Raw genomic sequence first — 21,559 nt, forward strand, 5'->3', positions numbered from 1 at the left:
GCCCACAGTCACACAGCTGACAAGTGGCGGAACCAGGATTCGAACTCATGACCTCGGACTCCAAAGCCCGTGCTCTTTCCACTGAGCCACGCTGCTTTAACCTAGATCCATAAAGAGTACACTGAATTAGTAATAATAATTGTGGTATTTATGCACCTGTGATGTGTCAGGCACTGTACTAAGTTCTGGCCTGGGAGTCCGAGGTCCTGGGTTCTAATCCCAGCACCACCACCTGCCTGCTGTGTGACCATGGGCAAGTCTCTTAACTTCTCGGTGCCTCGGTTACCCCCTCTGTGAAATGTGGATTAAGATGGTGAGCCCAAAGTGGGACAGGGACTGTGCCCCACCTTATTATCTTGTGTCTACTCCAGTACAGTGGCTGGTACATGTAAGCACTAAATACCATAGAAGAAAATACCACAGATTATGATCATCATTGTTATGCTTGGGAGTGTTCTGAGATTCTCTGGAACACTTCATAGGCTCTGAAGGCCTCTCACACCCTCCTGGACATACATAGAGATCTGTTTTCATGAATACTCCTCAATACAGAAGAGCGTATATAAAGGTTCAAGTGTCCATATACACTGAATAGATGTTGGCCCTTTACAGGTTCCTGATTGCCTGAGGGATCGTGGTGGGGATTCTTTCTGTTAAACAGATCCGCCAATTAAGCACCACGCACAAGGAGACTCCTGCAGTCTGATCACGAGGCCTATCTTTTTCAATTTTAGTAAATGAAAAGCTTGTTGAACAGCCAAGATAATGAAACAAAGAGACGAAAAAGTGGGTTGATCAACCTGGAATCTGCATGGAGGATTCCTCCCTCTTCCTTTCCTTCCCTGCGCACGAGCAGAAAAACTGGTGCTTGGCAGTCACAAAGGAGAAAATAGGATAACTGTAGTCCTATGATCTCATGCTGATTCCTTGATGTCCTCTCCATTACCGTGGAATGCTGAGCCCCAAACCTCTTCCGATTACAGATTTCAGAGAGGTTAGCATTTTACAGAGGAGATTTAGGACTCAGCAAATGGCTGTCGGACTCTCCAGTGAGAATGGAAAAGCGTGAAAATGAGAAGTGTCTTCGGCCAGTTTGAATTTTGACAGCCTGCCAAGCATGAGTCAGAAACGGCCTGCCAAAAATAGGGAAGTATACACTTCCCAAGATCAGGGAGTATATAGGATTGCGGGTGCCAGAAACCCTGCCTTCCACCTCATGGCTGAACCATATATAAATTGCTCTTCTTTGTAGTGCAACAGAGAGACTTAACTGCCTGAATTGCAACATTTTAGTTCCAGTTTTCCTCGCAGTCCTTCACGCTATCCACCTACTAAAGAGAGAAGAAATAGTGTGGCCTAGTGAATAGAGCACAGGCCTGGGAGCCAGTGGATCTGGGTTCTAATCCCAGCTCTACCATTTATCTGTTGTGTGATTTAGGATAAGTCATTTAACTTCTTTCTGCCTCAGTTATCTCACCTGTAAAATGAGGATTAAGACTGTGAGCCCCACGTGCAGGACTTGGACTATGTTCAACCAGATTAGTTTAGTAAAATGCCCGGCACGGAGTAAGCACTTACATACCAAAAAAGAGAAAGAAAACCTTGCTTGGCAGTCATGAGCCTCTTTCCGGAGAAAAGGTCAACCAGCACCTAGATGCATCAATCAATCATATTTATGGAGCACTTACTGTGTGTAAGAGCACTGTACTATGCACTTGGGAGAGTACAATATAACAGAGTAGGTAGACATGTTCCTTGCCTACAACGAGCTTACCTCACTATGCTCTGGAAGGAGCAGTAGCAAATATGTAGTATTACTGCTCCTTCTAAAGTGTCCACTTTTCCAAAAAAGCAGCATGGCCTCGTGGATACAGCACAGGCCTGTGAGTCAGAAGGACGTGGGTTCTAATCCTGACTCTGCCACTCGTCTGCTGTGTGGCCTTGGGCAAGTGACTTAACTTCTCTGTACCTCAATGACCTCATCTGTAAAATGGGGATTAAGACTGGGAGCCCCACGTGGGACAGGGACTGTGTCCAACCTAATTAGCTTTTATCTACCCCAGCACTTGGAACAGTGCCTGACACATAGTAAGTGCTGAACAAATACCACTGTTGTTATTATTAATAACCCAAGGAACAAGTTTTGGCCTTTGTATTAGGCACCTTCTAATGCAATGCTGGGCACAGAGCAAATACACAATAATGCAGTCACATTGGCCTCATCACTATGTGTTTTGCACAGAATTCCATTATGGCATAAAGTACGTTCTTTCTGAAAGCAAGTGTCTGGAAACAACAGGGTGCAGTGTTAGAAACAACGGTTTTGCCCACGGGCACAGCACATAGGACTTGGGGAAAACAAAGTTCTTCAGACCCACATCGTTTGCGTTACGGCAGAACTGGATGGGCTCTTGATGATGAAGAGGACCCCAATATTACCTTAGTGGCAGAATCCACCGATGACCCCCTCTCCAGTAGCTCCTGGACCAGACCCACATGGCCTTCTTTGGCAGCCAGATGCAAAGCATTGAGTCCATTCTGTAATGTAAAACACGAGATAAATATGAAGAAAACCATTTCGGGAGGCAGCAAATATAATAATAATAATCACGTTGGCATTTGTTAAGCGCTTACTATGTGCCGAGCACTGTTCTAAGCGCTGGGGGAGATACAGGGTGATCAGGTTGTCCCACGTGAGGCTTACAGTTAATCCCCATTTTACAGATGAGATAACTGAGGCAAGGAGAAGTTAAGTGACTTGCCCACAGTCACACAGCTGACAAGTGGCAGAGCCGGGATTCGAATTCATGACCTCTGATGCCCAAGCCCGGGCTCTTTCCCCTGAGCCAGAAATATATCCTCTCACTTCACTTGACAATGCATTCAAAGAATGTTGCACATCATTTTCTAGCACCCTCTAGATGACATTTTGCCTCAGTTTCTCAATTATACTTTATTGAATAGGGTACTCCATAGTAATCAGTTCTAAGGGAAAAAAAGTCTTATTTTCCTCCTTTGTTTATTTTGAAGTTATCATATTTGTAGAAAGACTTTCTGCCATGACTTCATCTCCAATTAATTTGCCTCCAATATAAAAAAAAAAAAAAGAAGAATCCCATTACAACGCAATGAGAGAAAATCACTTGGAATGGTTGGATATGTTGGCAGACGACTGATTGCTGTATGATGAATAGGAGAAATCTCTAAACAAATATCCTCATACCTGAAGTGAGGAGTAAATAGCTTTACCTTTACAACAAATGATCTACAACTTTGGGATTAGGTTTGCATTCTTGCAGTGGTAACTTTTGGACCATAAAAGAATAGGCAGTTACAAACAAGTCTGTGGGAAACATATCCTTTTTCCAAACCCTTCAAAATCCATCCTACAAACTGTTTCTGTTGTATTTACGTATTATGTTGTTTATGGGAAGCAGCATAGCCTAGGAGAAAGAGTATGGGCCTCAGAGTCAGATGACCTGGGTTCTAATTCCAGCTCTGCCAATTGGTTGTTGTGCGAATTTGGGCAAGCCATTTAACTTGTCTGGGCCTCAGTTTCTTCATCTGTAAAATGGGGATTAAATCCTACTCTTCCTACTTGAGCCCCATTTGGGACAGGGCCTATTTCCAACCTGATTATCTTGTATCTACCCCAGCACTTAGTACAGTGCTTAACACACAGTAAAAGCTTAACAAATACCATTATCACCATTATTATTATTTCTATGAAAGCTGATGTTTCAGTGTACCATCAGTCTCAGGTATTTAGAATTCACCTCATTAAAAGGAAATCATTTCATTTAAAAAACACAAAATTAGATTGTGACATCTCTCTCATTCAATCTGCATATTCAGTTCATCACCAAATCCTGTTGGTTCTACTTCCACAGTATCTCTATAATGTGCCCCTTCCTCCGCAGCCAGCTGTTTCCACAGTGATCCAAGCTCTAATCCCATCCCACCTCAACTACTGCATCAGCCTCTTCAATGACCTGCCTCCTGTCTCTCCCTTCTCCAGTCCATATCTCGCTGTGCTGCCTGAACCATTTAAAAAAAAAAAAGAAAAAAGTCCATACAGGTCTCCCCAGTCCTCAAAAGCTTCCAGTGGTTGCCCATCCACCTCCACAAACAGAAATTCCTTACAATAAGCTTTAAAGCACTCAGTCAGTTCTCTCCCTCCTACCCTACTTTACTCATCCCCCAGCCTGCACATTTCACTCCTCCAACACAACACCTTTAGAGAAGCAGGATGGCCCAGTGGATAGAGCACAGGCTGGGAGTCGGAAGGATGTGGGTTTTCATTCCTGCTCTGCCACTTACCTGCTGTGAGACCTTGGGCAAGTAACAACTTTTCTGTGACTCGTTTTCCTCATCTGTAAAATGAGGATTAAGACTGTGAGCCCCATGTGGGACGCTGTGCTTTGCCTGTCACAATCAGCCCCAGCATTTAGTACGGTCTGCCAAAAATACCATAAAAACAAAGCAAGAACAAACCTCCCCCCCACCCCAAAACAATAAAACAACAACAACCCACTCATCTTATTTTGATTTCATCTACCTCACTACCAATCCTCCACCTGGAACTCCCTCCTCCTTTATATCCATTAGACCACAACTTTCCCCACATTTCAAACCCCACTAAAATCACATCTCTTCCAAGAGGTCTTTCCTGACAAAGGCCTCACTTCCCTATTCACTCTCCCTTCTGCGTTGGCTATGCACTTGAATCTGTCCCTCTTAAACACTTTCATACTCCACTTCCAGCTCCACAGCACTTAGGTACACATCCATAATTTCTTTTAACTTGTTTCCACCCTCTAGCCTTTAAGCTCTCCTTGTGGGAAAGAAAAATGTCTACCACCTCTATGGAATTGTAATTTTCTAAGTGTTTACTACAGTGCTCTGCACACAGCAAGCATTCAAATACCGACAATTGGTCTCAAAATTATAACACTGGAAATTCCAATAAACTAAAAGAACTGAAAATTGTAAGATATTATAAAACTTCCTAAGAACACATAGCAATAGCAAATACCAATGAAAAAGAAATAACGGCTAAATAAATGTAGTTGAATCAAAGTTTAATGAACGTTACACTGACTCAAAAAGTCACACTGTTTTTCAATTATTTTTGGAAAACTGTTCTGGCTCCATTTTGGCTGAATCTCATGTTGAATTTAAATTATTGTGACAGCTTTCACCACTTCCTAATCCCTTTTGGATTAAATGAAACAAGAGCATCAAGTGAATGACTTTTTAAATTAATAAACCCTAAATTTTCAAGGCCTTTACTGAAAAAAGTACCGGTTTTGTCCTCTGTAGGCAAAGTCTCACATTCTTCCTCAAAGCCTTATGATTTTATCCCTAAAACAGAGCTACCTCCCCCTCTCTTGGATTTTAAAATCCACGGTATGATTGACCCTCCCTCAGGCTTCTTTGACCAGCTTCATCTTTTTTTTTTCCATTGAACCTGGTAAACACTTACTATGTTACAAGCATGGAGGTAAATGCTGGGGTAGATATGAGATAATTGGGTGGGGCTCAGTCCTTGTCCTGCATGAGGCTCAGAGTTTCAGGAGGAGGATTTAACCCCTATTTTACAGATGAGGGACAGTTAGGCACAAAGAAGTTAAGTGATTTTCCCAAGATCCCGTGGCAGACAAGTGACAGAGCTGGCATCAGAACCCAAGTCCTCTGACTCCCAAGCCTGTACTCTTTCCCCTTGGCCATGCTGCTTCCCTAAAAGTCTTCATTTCCTGCAGTAGAGGGAGAAGGGGCTTCTCCATAATGCCTGGGAAAGCCACCGCTGTCATCCTTACCTGCAGGGAACAAATCTGGCTACCACGATTCAGGAGCAACTGGCCTCAGGGCCACATATTCAAATTCACCGCAGGGGCGGATATTTAAAATGTTGCACTTGATCAAACTGCTGAAGTTCGAATTTCATTTTCTACTTCAGTATCCTCAGTTAGCTTGGAAGCCTATATGGGCTATCTTTCTTGCTATTTATAAAGAATGGTAAGATGTGTTTCTTTCCCCTGATGTGGGGTATTATGTTACCATCAATGCAATATTTTGGGAATGCTTCATACTATTTGACAGATCCTGGAAACCACCAGCTCTTTAAAGCACAGAAGTCTAATTGCCATAGATATTTTCTATCATTTGCAGAATGATGTTCTCTTCCAGTGATGTCATGGCAATTTTACTCTCTGCAAAATTTCCTTCGCTTTTGAGTACCCATACTGTACTCCATCTGTATATAGACTCGGAACAAAGAGATGTCAGTTAAGGGGCTGATGACAGAGATGACACAGAGGGCCAGGTGACTAATCTCTCTGCCAGAAAAAGAAGCATTTGGCAAAAGCCTCACTATACCTATAACTAAATCCACATACTACAATAAAGCTTTCATCTAGGCAGAGTTCAGTTCAAGAAGTAACAGTAATGGGAGTTAGGGTTTCTTTTCAGCACTAATAGAAGCACAAGGCACACCTATTAGGAGCCTACACCGTTTCAGAGAGGCAGACATAAGAACCTTTATGAGAAGTAGAAGCAGAGAAGCCACGTGGGCTAGTGGGTAGAACACAGTCTGGGCTCTATCCTGTTCTAATCCCGGCTCCACTACCTGTCTGCTGCGACTGTAAACCCGTCAAAGGGCAGGGACTGTCTCTATCTGTTGCCGATTTGTACATTCCAAGCACTTAGTACAGTGCTCTCCCCATAGTAAGTGCTCAATAAATACTATTGACCTTGGGCAAGCCATTTAACTTCTCTGTGGCTCAGTTACCTCATCTATGAAATGGGGATTAAGACTGGAATCCCCATGCGGCATATGGACTGTGTCCAACCTAGCTGGCTTATATTTACATCAGCATTTAATACAGTGCTTGACAAATACTATAAAAAAATGAACGATCAAATATACATGTATACATATGAGAATTGGGGTTCAAATAAATACACCAGTGATAGAGGGGTTCTTTGGGTTGAGGCTGCCGACGGTTTTGGAAATTAATCGAGGAAGGGTGGATTTTTCATCAGTCAATGGTATATTTATTGATTGCTTACTCCGTAGAGAGCAGTGTACTAAGCACTTGGGAGAGTACAATACAACAGAGTTGGTAGACAAGAGAGTAGCTAACTGAAGGAGTTGACTGTTTGCAAATAGGAAGAGCTTTGGGAGTCAAAAGGACCTGGATTCTAATCCCAGCTCTCCCACTTTTCTGATGTGTGCCCTTGGGCAAATCACTTCACTTCTCTGTGCTTCAGTTACCTCTCTGTGAGCCCCATGTGAGACAGGGACTGTGTCCAACCCAGTTTGCTTGTATCTATCCCAGTGCTCAGTATGGTGCCTGGCACACACTAAGGGCTTAACAAACACAACCAGTATTATAATCATTATTATTATTACCTGGTGGATCTGTGCAGAGAGGGAGTTCCTGGTTGGGGAAGAGCAGTAATGAGGGGCTTAAGCGGGACCATCAGTAGGGAGAAATAGATAGAAGTTGAGCTGGGAAACCAAGATTAAGGAAATTCTTATTTGGGTTCCTTCTTAAGGGTTCTAACTTCACTGGGGCTGCAGAACCTAAGTTGTGTTTTCTTTTAATATCGCCTCCCAGTTTGCACTAGTGTGAGGAATGGATATGCACAGTATTTTAATTTAAGGTGAAAATAAGAGCCATCTCTGAAGTTCTCTATTCATTTAGGCCCTTCATTCTCACTGTCATCACATGCCTACCCTTTATTACACTGGCAACAATGAGCAGCCCAGTGACGAAATTTTCTGGGCCTAAAAGTTTTCAGTATTTATTTAGGTAGTTTCAAAGTTGATTTCATTTTTAATGATGCATTATAAAGATTTTATGAACCTTAATGAACACCTTCAACATGAAAGTTCCATAGAGGAAGGTACTTGAACAATTATGCACTGTGCATCACTAATGGGACACATTCTTTTTGAAATTCAGGCCTGCTGAATTCAGATCCAGACCTCTTTGTTTAAATCTAACAGACAGCTAGGATAAATCTACAAGCATTTTTCAGGCTAGCCATGCCATTCAGTTTCCTCTGGCAAGGCAAGAATCCTAGGGAAAGGAGGTGTTTAAGAGCCCACAGAATGCTCTAGTAGCTAAAATAAGTTTTTTGGTGATCCTCTCCATATGCCTTCTCCCAACCCCCCTTATTCTATTCCTTCTCCCTCTTTTAGTGTTATATTTATGTTTCAGGGAAAATGGGTAGAGTGAGTAGATGAGAAGCATTAAATTAAGAAGGTCATTTGGCAAATTTCTGAGTATCCTGGTTCCAAGTCCTGCTTTGCCACATGCACCCTGTGTCATCAACGTGGGTAAATCACTTACTTCTCTGTGCCTCAGTTTCCTCATCAGTAAAATGGGGGTTGAATACCTAGTCTCCCTCCTACTAAGACTGCGAGCCCCATGAGGGATGGGCACTGTGTCTGACTTGATTATCGTTGTAGACTACCCAGTGCTTAGTACAGGCCTTGGCTCATAATGAGAACTTAAATACCACTATTACTATTATTGTTGTTTTTGAGCATTATTTCCAGTTGTGGTGAGCATTATTTCATTGATTGGGATCCTATCCTGACATTTGAGTTAAATTTAGCACGTAGGTAACATTAACAGAACTGCTCTGAGAGTTCATTCTCAGGATTCACAGGATGGACTCCATAATGAGAAGCAAAATGGCCTTGTGGAAACAGCACGGGCCTAGGAGTCAGAGGGCCAGGGTTCTAATCCCAGCTCAGGCACTTGTCTGCTGGGTGACTTAACGTCTCCATGCCTCAGTTTGCTCATCTGTAAAACATGGATTTGGTATCTGTCCTCCCTCCCACGTAGATTGTGAGCCCCATGTGGGACGGGGACAGTGTCTGACCTGATTAACTTGTATCCACCCCAGGGCTTAGAAGAATGCTTGACACAGAATAAGCGCTTAACAAATACTATCATTGGACAGTAAGCCCATCAATGGGCAGGGTTTGTCTCTATCTGTTGCCAAATGGTACATTCCAAACGCTTAGTACTAATAATGTTGGTATTTGTTAAGCGCTTACTATGTGCAGAGCACTGTTCTAAGCGCTGGAGTAGATACAGGGTAATCAGGTTGTCCCACGTGAGGCTCACAGTTAATCCCCCTTTTACAGATGAGGTAACTGAGGCACAGAGAAGTTAAGTGACTTGTCCACAGTGCTCTGCACATAGTAAGCGCTCAATAAATACTCCTGAATGAATAATAACTTTATAGAATTTCAGTTTGGCATGAAGCAGTTTGGCATGTATCTACTCCCTGTAGATACCACATTTTTACATAACAAAATTCAAAAATAACAATTCACTTGGGGCCCTGTGTAGGGTCTTGTCAGGAACAGGATCAGACAAGGCCACCGACTGGGAAAGCTAAAATGTTGCCAGGCTGTCCTAAACAACCTTTCACAACCTCCACTCCTCTAAAAGAGAAAAGAGGTAGAAATTCAGCTTAAAACCAAGCTTCAGAGATCTCCCAAGTGCTTAGTGCTCTGCACACGGTAAGAGCTGAAATACAATTGACTAACAATCTCACATAGCCAGGGATGCCCACACATTAAGAAGCACACAGACACGATCAAACAACAAACATATTCCACACAATGATAACCCATAAAGGGACACACATACACACGAGAATTCATAAGCACAGAATAACAGAGATGGAAGGGGAGATAAAGATAGACAACCAAAGGCAGGGACATAAACACAAAGAAGCAAAGGCATTTTAACTCCATGGACTGATTACTTCCCTAATAGAAGTACTGAACTTACTGATGGAAACTACTGGGGTCAAAAGAGTTGAGGACTACATCCAAGACACCAGCCCATCTGATGTTTCTCTACTCACTTCTAATTGAGGCTTCAATACTAAATCCCTCAACCTATACCAGCTGGCAGGGCCTTTCTCTAACAGGCACTTGTTCTTAATCTAAAAATAGTGTCAGATCAAATATCCTAACTTTAAAAGCCCATCTTTAAAGTGAATGAGTACAACTGTATTACTTCAGGAAAGCTCTTAGAGGGACTATCAAGGCCCGAAAGAGTTAATGCATTTTCCCAGTCACTTCATTTCCCTTCGGGAAGGATGTTTGTTTTGCTTTCTGACATCTGTTAGGCACTATGTGTCAAGCACTGTTCTAAGCATTGGGGTACATAAAGGTTTATCAGAGGGGAACAGGCCCTGTCCTCATGTAGGACTCACAGTCTAAGTCTTGGTACATGAGGAGAAACAGCATGGCCTAGTTGAAAGAGCATGGCCCTGAGAGTCAGAGGACCCGGGTTTTAATCCTGGCTCTGCCACTTGTTTGTTTTGTGACCTTGGGAAACTCATTTAACTACTCTGTGCTCTGTCACCTCATCTGTAAAATGGCTCTGCCACTTGTTTGCTTTGTGACCTTGAGCAAGTCACTTAAAATCGCTGTGCTTCAGTCACCTCATCTTTAAAATGGGGATTAATGCTGTGAGCCCCATCTGAGACATAGACTGTGTCCAACCTGATCAGCTTGTGTCTACCCCAGCACTTAGTATACACTGCCTGGCATGTAGTAAGCTATTTTAAAACAAATGCCATTCTTTAAAAATGAGGAGAATGGAGCCTCTGTATATGCTGGCACACAGAGCTCAAAGAGGAGAGGGGGCCACCATTAAACTCTCTCTCTCTTTCAGCTAGGCAATCTAACCAATTATTTGGTGGAGGGGTGTCAGATAAACCAGTGAATTCTTTACCGTCACCGGTTGAGGTGTCAGTCAAAATGAGAGCTATAGCAATCATCCCACAACTGATCAGGTCTGCAACATGGGCCAAAGTTTCAGCGAGTAATGCCTTTATTCGGTGTGATTGGTCTGAGATGGGGAGCGATGATCTTGCGGCACGATGGATACAGAGGAAAAGTCACTTTCAGAAATGACAAGAGGGTGGTATTCGATGCATCTCTTTGGGAGGTTAACTGGAACCAGAGAATTGAAATGTCATAGAGTTTTCTGAAAAAACAGACCTCCCACAAGAAGGGTAGATTTGATTTGGTTGGGAACTTTTAGGGACCTCTTATTTTCCATGAAGCAGTTACTATGGTGTCTAATCAAAAGCCATTAGTTGTGTCTGTCCAAGTCCAAAAAAATTTTGCTGCATTTAACGGTACTCAATAGCACACATTTTGTCACACTTTCCATTTTGTTGCAGCCATATAAATAGATTTCTGAGGGCTTTTTTTTTGGTTTCTGGGAATATGTCTGTTATATTGTCATGTTGTACTCTCCCAAGTGCTTCGCACAGTGTGCAATTAAATAATAATTGAGTATTTATTACTCAATAAATGCAATTGATTGACATATCATTGGCCTAGCTCCTGATTGGCCTGTGGGGCTGCCTTGAACCCGTAGACTGTACACGGTGAGTGTTATTTGCAATTGAGACTTTTGGTCTTCACAGCAACCTCCATGGGAAAATATGAGGAAAACTGAGGGAAATTATGTTTTGTTAAACAAACCAATTCCCATTATAACACTGCCCCAGAAAAGAGCATACTGACCCAGTGTCCTATTTTGCCTGACTTTTCCCTTTCTGAATGTTCCTGGGCAAGATAGAGAAGCCACGTGTTCTAGTAGGAAAAGCACAGGCCCGGGAGTCAGAAGACCTGGTTCTAATCCCACCTCCACCACTTGCCTGCTGGGTGAACTTCAGCAAGTTATTAAATGAGTCCGTGCCTCAGTTGCCTCATCTGTAATATGAGGATTAAAGCTGTGAGCCCCTAATGGGACAGGAACCGTGTCCAACCTGATTAGCCTGTAACCACCCCAGCACTTGATACAGCGCCTGGCACACAGTAAGCACTAAACAAATGCCATGATAAAATGGCCTTCCCCTACTCTGCCACCCGCTTGCCTGTGCCCAAGGGGTTTCCAGGGTGGGTGTACAGCAGGGAAAATTCATAGGGGAGACGGGTAATGGAAAAGTGTGTCATGAATCATTCAACGGTATTTATTCAGTGCTTTGTACAGAGCACTTTACTAAGATCTGGGGGAAGATACAGTACACTCAGATGAGACACACAGTCACACTGGGCTCACAGTCTAAAGAATCTATCATTTAAAATCTAACAAATCTATCAATTAGATGGATGTGCTCACAAAAGGACCCAGCACTGGAATCTGGGATGGAAAGAGTTGGGGGCAATCAATCAATGGTATTTATTGAGCACTTACCATGTATACAACACTATACTAAGCCCTTCAGAAAGTACAACACAACAAATGTGGGAGGTGCATTCCCTGCCCACAAAACATCACCCTCACCAGACAGGAACAATCCCAGCTAATGTTACATCTTTCCCTCACAGATTCAGGTCATAAAGAAAAAAGGGCTTGCTGTGTGAACTTGGCTAGTGACTGGCTGTTCATAGCACTAACAGCTGATTTAATTTCATTCTGCTTCAGACCAGTTTGAAATTGAAATCAAGTGGAACAAAGTTGGTTAAATGAATAAGACCCCAAGGACATACTAACACCATCCTTTACAAAACTAGAAACACATCACAGTGGTTCTGTCTCTCAACCCGAAGACACTAGTGAGCTGAGTTCTAGGTCTTAATCATCTTTTCGGGATTGGGTACTGAGTCAAGGAAATGATCGATTCCAGTGCTTAATACAGTAGTTGGCACATAAGAGTTTAATACCATTAGTATTGTCATTATCAGTTTATAAATGATCTTTTTAGAACCCAAGTGATCCATTTTTGCAAAGATACAGATTTGAACACTGCACTGTTTTAAAAATGGTTTTGTCCCAATAGTTTCTCTCAACTGTGACTAGAAAATATGCATCTGATTTTAGACAAGCCAAGACAGAAGCCACCCTATCACTTTTCAGAACCCAATTTCTTTCGCTAAATGAACCATCACTGTGATGGCCAGTTAATAACATGTAGATGGGTATGTATGTAAAACCACATACATTATATAACAATAATAATAACTGTGGTATTTGTTAAGCACTATGTGCCAGGTACTGTACTAAGTGCTGGGGTGGATACAATGAAATCAGGTTGGGCACAGACCATGTCCCGTTTTACAGATGAGGGAATAGAGGCACGGAGAAGTGAAGTGACTTGCCCAAGGTCACACCGCAGACAAGTGGCAGAGCCGGGATTAGAACCCAAGTGCTTTTGACTCCCAGACCTGACCCAGACCTATCCACTAGGCCATGCTGCTTCTCTTACGGCTCAGATGCCGTAAGATCTCTTATGCTGCTGCTTCAGAGTCATCGTTGAAAGAGTTCCACCCCCAAAATGTTGCTTTTCTTCTGTAACTGGGCACGGTTCAGATTTCACATTCTTCTAGGAATTTGCCTTCATGGTCTGATACTCAAGTGCTGACGCTTCCAGGCCTTTCACTGTGGTGTGAAGTTTGCAGTTTATAGTCTTATTAGTGATGTCATTAGAGAAACATTCAGAGCTAGGCCTTCCATGACAATTGATGGCTTTGTGGGTTCATATGCCTTTCAACATTCTACTCAGCAAGTGCTGAGAGGATCTGGGTTATTGGACCAGTAAATCAAACAGTGGTATTTGCTGAACACTTACTGTGTGCATAGCCTTGTACTATGTGCCTGGGAAGTAAAATTCACCATAGTTGGTAGACATTCCCTATCTACAAGGAGTTTACAGTCTAGAGGGGGGAGACAGTCACAGTTGACAGCGGGTCAAAAGGTGCTGCCTTGATTTTATTTTACCAGAAAAGCCAGGGATGGTAGTTTGCCTCTAAAATCAATTTCCAAGGGGATATTTATTCTTGTTCATACCACTGAGGTGGTATGTGAAAATGCAAAATCTATCTTTGGAGTGTGACTCTACAGTGCAGATGTCACCTATTTACTGAACACAGAATCATTTCAAGAACTCATTTCTCCTCACTGACCAAGGACGGTACTGTTTATTGTGTAGCTGCCATAGACTCTGGCAGATTTGATATTCTTCCCTATATAGGCAGCAGCTCCTAATATAGGTAGGCTGGTAACAGAAAGATCAAGTCCACTAGGAAGACATCCCTGACCAATTTTTCTTCAAGTGGAACAAAGAAGGTTAAATGACAGACTCCAAGGATATAATGAGATCTTTTTTTTTTTTTTTTAAACACCACTCCAATTTTTCTTCCTCTCCTAATATATTCCTCCAACTATTACTTCAGTACTTATGTACCACTACGCACTTGTATACTGACAATTTTGTTTAATACTTCTACATAAAATCAACTTTAAGCACCAACTCATCAAACATTTAGTACAGTGCTCTGCACACAGTAAGCACTCAAATATCTTCGATGATAAGCATTTCCACTGTAAACTCTTTCAGTGTCTGTTTCCTTCATTAGAATGTAAGCTTCTCGAGGCCAGGGATCATGTATCATACTCTCTCAAACATTTAATACAGTGCCCTACAAGCCATCTGATTGTCTCTCTCTTCTCACTTCTGTTTAAAAACTCAGATCTAAATCCCTCAAGATATTGTAATTTAACTGAAGCTCCACAATTGCCTGGGTGCAGGGTATGAAGAAACAGCTCAGGGTCTTGAGTCCAATTCCCTCACTAACCGCCATCGTTTGGTTGTTAAACCTAAATTCAATGCTGAAACAATCCGTTTCCTGGCAGCTATGCATTCAGAAGCCATGGAATGTTGTGGAAATGTTTTAGGCACTGTGTAACTTCCAGCTGTGTTATTTTAACATAAGATAAACTTCCAAATAGAGTTTATTACCAAAAACAATGGGTAAATCCTTGGAGCGTTCCCTCCAACTGCAGACATGAGCATAATTTTACATTGTTGTTATGTTGTAGTTGTTACAGGAAGCTCATTTGATGATGCCTGCTTCAAGTTTTTCCCTTTCCCAGATCATGCTGCACTCTGCTGCCCGATTCAGAAACATTTTCTGCAAGTCTCCCCACCCAAAAAGTTATAATGGTTGCCCATTCCTCTCTGCAACAAGCTGCAATTCTGACTGTTGGCTTTACAGCCCTCAATCAGCTCTCTCCTCCTATTTATCAATTAATCATATTTATTGAGTGCTTACTGTGTGCAGAGGACTGTAGTAAGCGCTTGGGAGGATACAACAGAGCTGGTGTATCCTTGCTCTTCTCCTACTTTAGGCTTTACCCCTCTCATCGTAATCTCCTCACCATGGCTCATTCTCATCTCTCTCACTGTGAACCTCTTGCTCATATCTCCTCCAGGAGGCCTTCCCTGATTCATCTGTCTTCTCTGCCACTTGTGTACCACATAAGCACTTGGGCATTTAATCATCACCTACACCAGCCTAATAGCACTTAATGTATTATCCAACTCTACTTCCCTGGAATTGTAATTTATTTTACTGTCTTCCTCACTAGATTATAAGGCTTCTTCAGATCAGGGATCATGAGTACCAACTCTATTGTACTCTCCCAAGCACTGAGACAGTTGCTCTGCACAGAGTAAACATTCAAATACTACTGACTGATTAAATAATTCCCCAAATTGTCATGATTAGTCTGTGGAAGCCATGTGCGTTTGTATTTTGACTCCCTTCTGCCTCCCTGAAAGATTCTTAGACAAAGTGAACCTAGATTCTGAGATTAAGATCCCAAATTGATAAAAAAAAAGTTTATAGACCATAGAGGAGAGTTTATTAGTTCTTACCATCTAGTCGTGACAAATCCCCCTGCAATTGTGATCTTTAAAATAGGAATGTTAAAACAGGATTTGCCATTTGGGGTTCCTCATATGAAAGTGTCATTAATTATGTTACAATGGGAGACAAAATTCAAATGATAGACTACCATACACCAGATCAGAAAACTGACTGGAGATAAACAGAGCTTGGCTTCAGAATTCCCAGTATTCCTTAGACAAGAGTACTCATATTCTTTTTCAGAAACAATGTATGTTAGCTATCCATTACAGACTATAACATATAGCCAGAGACTTGTGGTTCAGACTGCTTTCCAAGTATTTTTTTCCAATTGAGTTAAATAGGGTGACATTTTTCATGAAAGTCACTTTTAATCAATGACTACAACTGACCTTATAACCATTCTGTCGCTGGAAGAACAAACTTTCCAACAGGGAAGCAGTATGGCCTGGTGGAAAGAGCACGGGCCTGGGAATCAGAGGACCTGAGTTCTAATCCCACCTCTATCATTTGCCTGCTGTATGACCTTGGACAAGCACCTAAACTTCTCTGTGTTTCAGTTTCCTTGACTATAAAAAGGGAATTCAATACCTGTACTCCCTCCTACTTAGACTGTGAGCTCCACGTAAGACAGGGACTGTGTCTGGCCTGACTGATTTGAATCTGTCATACCTCTTTAAACAGTGCTTGACACATAGTAAGTGCTTAACATGGCTCAGTGGCAAGAGCCTGGGCTTAGGAGTCAGAAGTCATGGGTTCTAATCCCGGCCCTGCCACTTAGCTGTGTGACTTTGGGCAAGTCACTTCTCTTCTCTGTGCCTCAGTTACCTCGTCGGGGTCAGATGGGGATGAAGACTGTGAGCCCCACACGGGACAACCTGATGACCTTGTATCTACCCCAGCGCTTAGAACAGTGCTCGGCACATAGTAAGTGCTTAAGTAGACAGAGGAAACCGACAGAAACGGGGGCCCAGGTTGAACTAGGAACACGCTGTTTAAAAACAAGCAGCTTTACAACTTCTATGTAGTATAAAACAGTTGTGAGGGTGCCTCGATCTCATCTACCTTGCTGCCGATCCCTTGCCCACGTGCTGTCTCTGGCCTGGAATGCCCTTCCTCCTCAAATCCAACAGTTACCTTCCACCCCTTCAAAGTGTTACTGAGAGCACATCTCGTCCAAGAGGTCTTCCCTGACTAAGCCTCCCTTTCCTCTTCTCCCACTCCTTTTTGGGTCACCCTGACTTGCTTCCTTTGTTCATCCCCCCACAGCCCCACAGTACTTACGTACATATCTCTAATTTATTTATATTGGCTGTCTCCCCTGCTCTAGACTGTAAGATCATTGTGGGCAGGGAATGTGTCTGTTTATTATTGTAATGTACTCTCCCACGTGCTTAGAGTGTTCTGCATACTGTAAGTGCTCAATAAATGCGACTGAATGAAATACTTTAGATACTGAACCAGAACGGCACAAAAGAGTAATATGGCCTTCTCCAGCATACAGGCTGGCCCTCAGGGACACCTAGAGTCCAAGTCAAGGCTGCACTGCCAAAGGTCACATGCTGTTTATTTCCATGAAGATGTCATCGTCCCTGGGTTATGTTGCTCCACCTTTAGACTGTACGCTCCTTGTGGACAAGTATCATGTCTAACAACATGACTGTACTGTGCTCTCCCAGACAAGCAGCATGGCGTAGTGGAGAGAGCACGGGCCTGGGAGTGAGAAGGTCATGGGTTCTAATCCCAACTCCGCCACGTGTCTGCTGTGTGACCTTGGGCACAGAGAAGCCTCAGTTACCTCATCTGTAAAATGGGGGATTGAGACTGTGCGCCCTACGTGGGACAGTATCTATGTCCAACCCAAATGGCTTGTATCCCCCCCAGCGGTTAGTACAGTGCCTGGCACATAGTAAGTGCTTAACAAATACAACGATTATTATTATTATTAAGCATGGGTACACTCTGCACGCAGTAAGTATTTGAAAAATACCATTTATTACCTGAATTTTTCCTCTGGGACAATTTGCCAACCTCCCATCCACCCTTTAAGACTGTGAGCCCCCAAAGTAGGTGCTCAATAGATATTAATGAGTTAATCAAACTGTGACCACACACGAGGAGAGGCTGCACCATAAAGCTTTTGAAGCTAGAGGTGGAATAATAATGATGGCATTTGTAAAGCAGTTACTATGTGCCAAGCACTGTTCTAAGCGCTTGAAATACCATAGGATCAACTGGCTGAGAGAAAATATCAACTAATATTTATTGAGTGCTTACCGTGGGCTGACACTGTACTAAGCGCTTGGGAGAGCACAATTTAATAGAGTTGGGAGACACGTTCTCTGCCTCCACAACAAGCTGATAGACTAAGGGGAAGACAGACGTTAAAATAAATTATAGATAAGTACATAGGTAATGAGGGTGGGGTGAATTAAAGGAGCAAATCCAGTGGAAAGGCATTGCAGAACAGAGAAGGAGTAAGGGAAGTGAGGGCTTGTCAGAAAAGGCCTCTTGGAGGAGATGTGATATTAATAAGGCTTTGAAGTGGGGAGACTGATCATCTATTGGACATGAAAGGGGAAGGAGTTCCAGGCCAGAAGCAGGACTTGGGCAGGGAGTCAGCAACGAGACAGATGAGCCTACGGTACAATGAGCAGGTTGGCATTAGAAGAGCGAAGTGTGGGGGTTGGGTTGTAGTAGGAAATCAAGGAGATAAGATAGGAGGGGGCAAGGGGATTGAGTACTTTAAAGCCAAAGTTTCTGTTTGATGCAAAGGTGGATGAGCAACCACTGGAGGTTCTTGGGTGGAGAAATATGGACTGAATTTTTATTTATTATTTATTTTTTTGAAAAATGATCCAGGAAGCAGAATGAACTGTGGACTGAAGTGGCGAGAGAAAGGAAGTCGGGAGGCCAGCAAGGAAGCTGATGCAGGAGTCAAAGCAGGATAAGAGCTTGGATCAACATGGTAGCAGTTTGGATGGAAAGGAAAGGGCTGATTTTAGTGCTGTTGCGAAGGTAGAAGATACAGGATTTGGTGACAGATTGAACAACTTGGCACCTAATAAGCACTTAACAAATGCCACAATTATTCAAGTGCCTGAACAAAAAACTATCACCATAGGGTCATTGTAATGCTGATCTAAAAACATCAGTGGATGCTTAGATCTTGCAGGCTCTGTGGGACATAAACTGGGTCTGAGCCTATTCCCAGCATTTCGTATAGTTTTTTTTTCACAAAATGCCTCTAATACAAACCACTGTTTTCTCACTCGAGTTTCAGAAAATTTATAGTCTCCACTTCTTGCTAGTACCCTAACGGCCCACTCAGTCTCGGATGACAGGTTAAACAGGCCAGATTTGGGGCAGGAATAGCCTACTTTAGGAGCATAAACCCCAGGACCCTCACTCTAGGGTGCAAATCCAGGTCACTAGAATCTGGCTCCTGGGGAATCAATCAATCACTGGTATCTATTGAGCACTTCATGTACGCAGAGCACTGTACTCACTGCTTGGGAGTCAGTAGAAATGTCCCCTGTCCACAACGAGCTTACAGTCTAGAGGGAACTGGGAACTCCACCTTCTATAGAAAATGCTCAGCAATATCAATTCATTAGCTTAGCACGAGTTCATGCTGTCTTGAGCCTGCTGTCTTCACCAGAGGCCTAAATAACCCAGTTTGCAAAAGTGAGGGACATGTAAAGAACGTTTTCAAAGTCACCTTGGAATAAACCATTTTTCACAGAGAAATGGCACAGTGGGTAAGCTTGTTCCTGCCACAAACACCATTAGTCATTAAAGGTTCTAAAGAGACAAGTGAGTCAAGGCAGTGTGGGCTTCTGGAAAATTCATTTTGAGTGAGTACCTTGTCCTATTTAGGACATTGCATGAAAAAGGAATAGGAATGGCAGCATTCATTTTTATAACATGACCGGGCTTCCATATGGGTTCCACAGCCAGAAACAATCTTCAGACCTTCTGGATCTTTTATTGGATTTTAACTTCCTCTGCAAGTTCATAAGTGAATTGTACAGTCCATTTGTCTACTTTTGTGCCTTATCTCCCCCATCTCTGATGGTCTACAGTTTCCTTATGCATTACTTTGTTGTGAAATATTTCTGAATAATAGATGAACTATGACTAGAGGGTTAGTTCTAATGTATTTTCACAAAATTAAATTTTATAGCTCACAAATAGAGGGTTACTCCTCTGGATATACGTCAAAATTAGATGGACTGGAAAATGTAACAGAGTGACAGAATAGGCTTATAAATCCCATAGCCCCTTGTAAAATAGCATCTTGATATTGAATGCTCTCTGAAATATTTTCAGCTGCTAAATTCATGAAAGTTTTATTTCCATTACAGTATTAAAACCTCAGAATGTCATTTTAGGTTGTGTTTTAATCTAGAGAGAGTTTAAACCATAATGAGAGAAATGATTGCATCAAATCTCAGTTACAAAAAAATTCTAGGAATGCTACCCCACAACCATGATGAGGGAGGTATAAGGAGATATAGTGGCATCGTTCACAGTGACAGGATCGAGTAGTAACATAAGAAAGCAAATTTATCACAGCAAAAGTCAGCATGGTTTCTGAAATTCTGCCAAGATTGCACAGCTGCCCACCTGCAGAACTGGAGAAAGAACTGGGAAATTTCAGGGTGTGAGTGAGGAGGACAAAGACACAAGGAACTCAAGAGTCCTTGGGAGCGTAACCTTCAGGGTGGGAAATCTCACATCAAGGTATATCGGAGGGACAAAATAATTATGGCAATAATTTAATTTAGGCAAAATTTAGGCAATAATATAATTTAGGCAAAATAATTTAAGCAAGATAGAGTTGCTTAAAAGCCAAGATATCCCAGAGAGGCGGAGGGTAGGTCTGGAGGGAGAGGATATGCCACAGGACAAAGTTACAGGGTTGGAAATGGTGGTCTGAAAATGGTAGCTGGAGGGTTACAGGAGAGATTGTTAATTCTATCTGATGTCAAATACTCTTTTTCCCCATGATTATGTACGTAAGTATCCTTCGGCTGCCTCTTACCTGGTTGCAGGTATTGATGTCTATTCCACCTTTCAGAAATTCCACCACTTTGTCCAGATTGCCAGCTCTGGCAGCTCGGAGAAAACTTGCATTGCTATCAGACTGTAGGGAGAGGGAGGGAAAAAAAAACCTCCGGTGAATTATTAATAAAATAAAAAGACAGCCCTACACAGCTGAAAATAGCCCATACCATGGCAACACGTGTTGCTAAGACTCTTTCTGTATAACTGAAATCACTGACCCAGTCCCAGCATTGGCAGCAATGAAAGATTATTTGTATTATCAATAAATAGCCTTCCATAGGTGAAACCGATTTCTTTTGCTATAGCAGAACCTGTGGGGAAATTTTGGAGTATCAGTAGTAAATGAATATAACAAGTTCACGCTAGAAGCAAAGAAATAGTCTTCCCTGTTCACATGTATATCCATCTGATATACTGGGCACATAAAGAATAATAATCATGAAAAGCACTGTTCTGAGCACTGGGGTAGATACAAAGTAGTCAAGTCAGACACAAATGGGGATCACAGTCTCAGAAGGAGGGAGAAAAGTTATTGAAAGCCGATTTTACAGATAAGAAAACTGAAGCACAGAGAACTTAAGTGACTTGCCTAATGTCACACAGCAAGCAAGTGGTTGAGGCGGAATTAGAACCTAGAGAAGGGTGAAGATGTCATGAGCCAAGCTGGATTAGCTCAGCGGCAAAAAAAATTAAATAAAAATAATGGGAGGGGAGCATGAGGGACAGAGTCCTTTACTGGCCAGGGGTCAGGAGTTTCCAAGAAAGGATCCCTATCCAACCCCA

The 21,559-nt window shown here is 42.5% G+C and overlaps 1 protein-coding gene across 50 annotated transcripts in view; it reads right to left on the reverse strand.

Annotated features, from left to right (window-relative positions):
• The window catches only part of ANK2 (ankyrin 2), a 576,252-nt gene that overhangs the window by 164,820 nt on the left and 389,873 nt on the right, over positions 1–21,559 (reverse strand). For all 50 annotated transcript variants that reach the window (XM_039913760.1, XM_039913763.1, XM_039913759.1 and 47 more), the window contains 2 exons: positions 20,754–20,855; positions 2,440–2,538 (listed from right to left, as the gene is read on the reverse strand). In XM_039913760.1, coding sequence (XP_039769694.1) covers positions 2,440–2,538; positions 20,754–20,855 — 201 coding nt within the window. The remainder of the gene's footprint in view (positions 1–2,439; positions 2,539–20,753; positions 20,856–21,559) is intronic.

Source organism: Ornithorhynchus anatinus, chromosome 12, assembly GCF_004115215.2.
Source record: "Ornithorhynchus anatinus isolate Pmale09 chromosome 12, mOrnAna1.pri.v4, whole genome shotgun sequence".
Taxonomy (NCBI): domain Eukaryota; kingdom Metazoa; phylum Chordata; class Mammalia; order Monotremata; family Ornithorhynchidae; genus Ornithorhynchus; species Ornithorhynchus anatinus.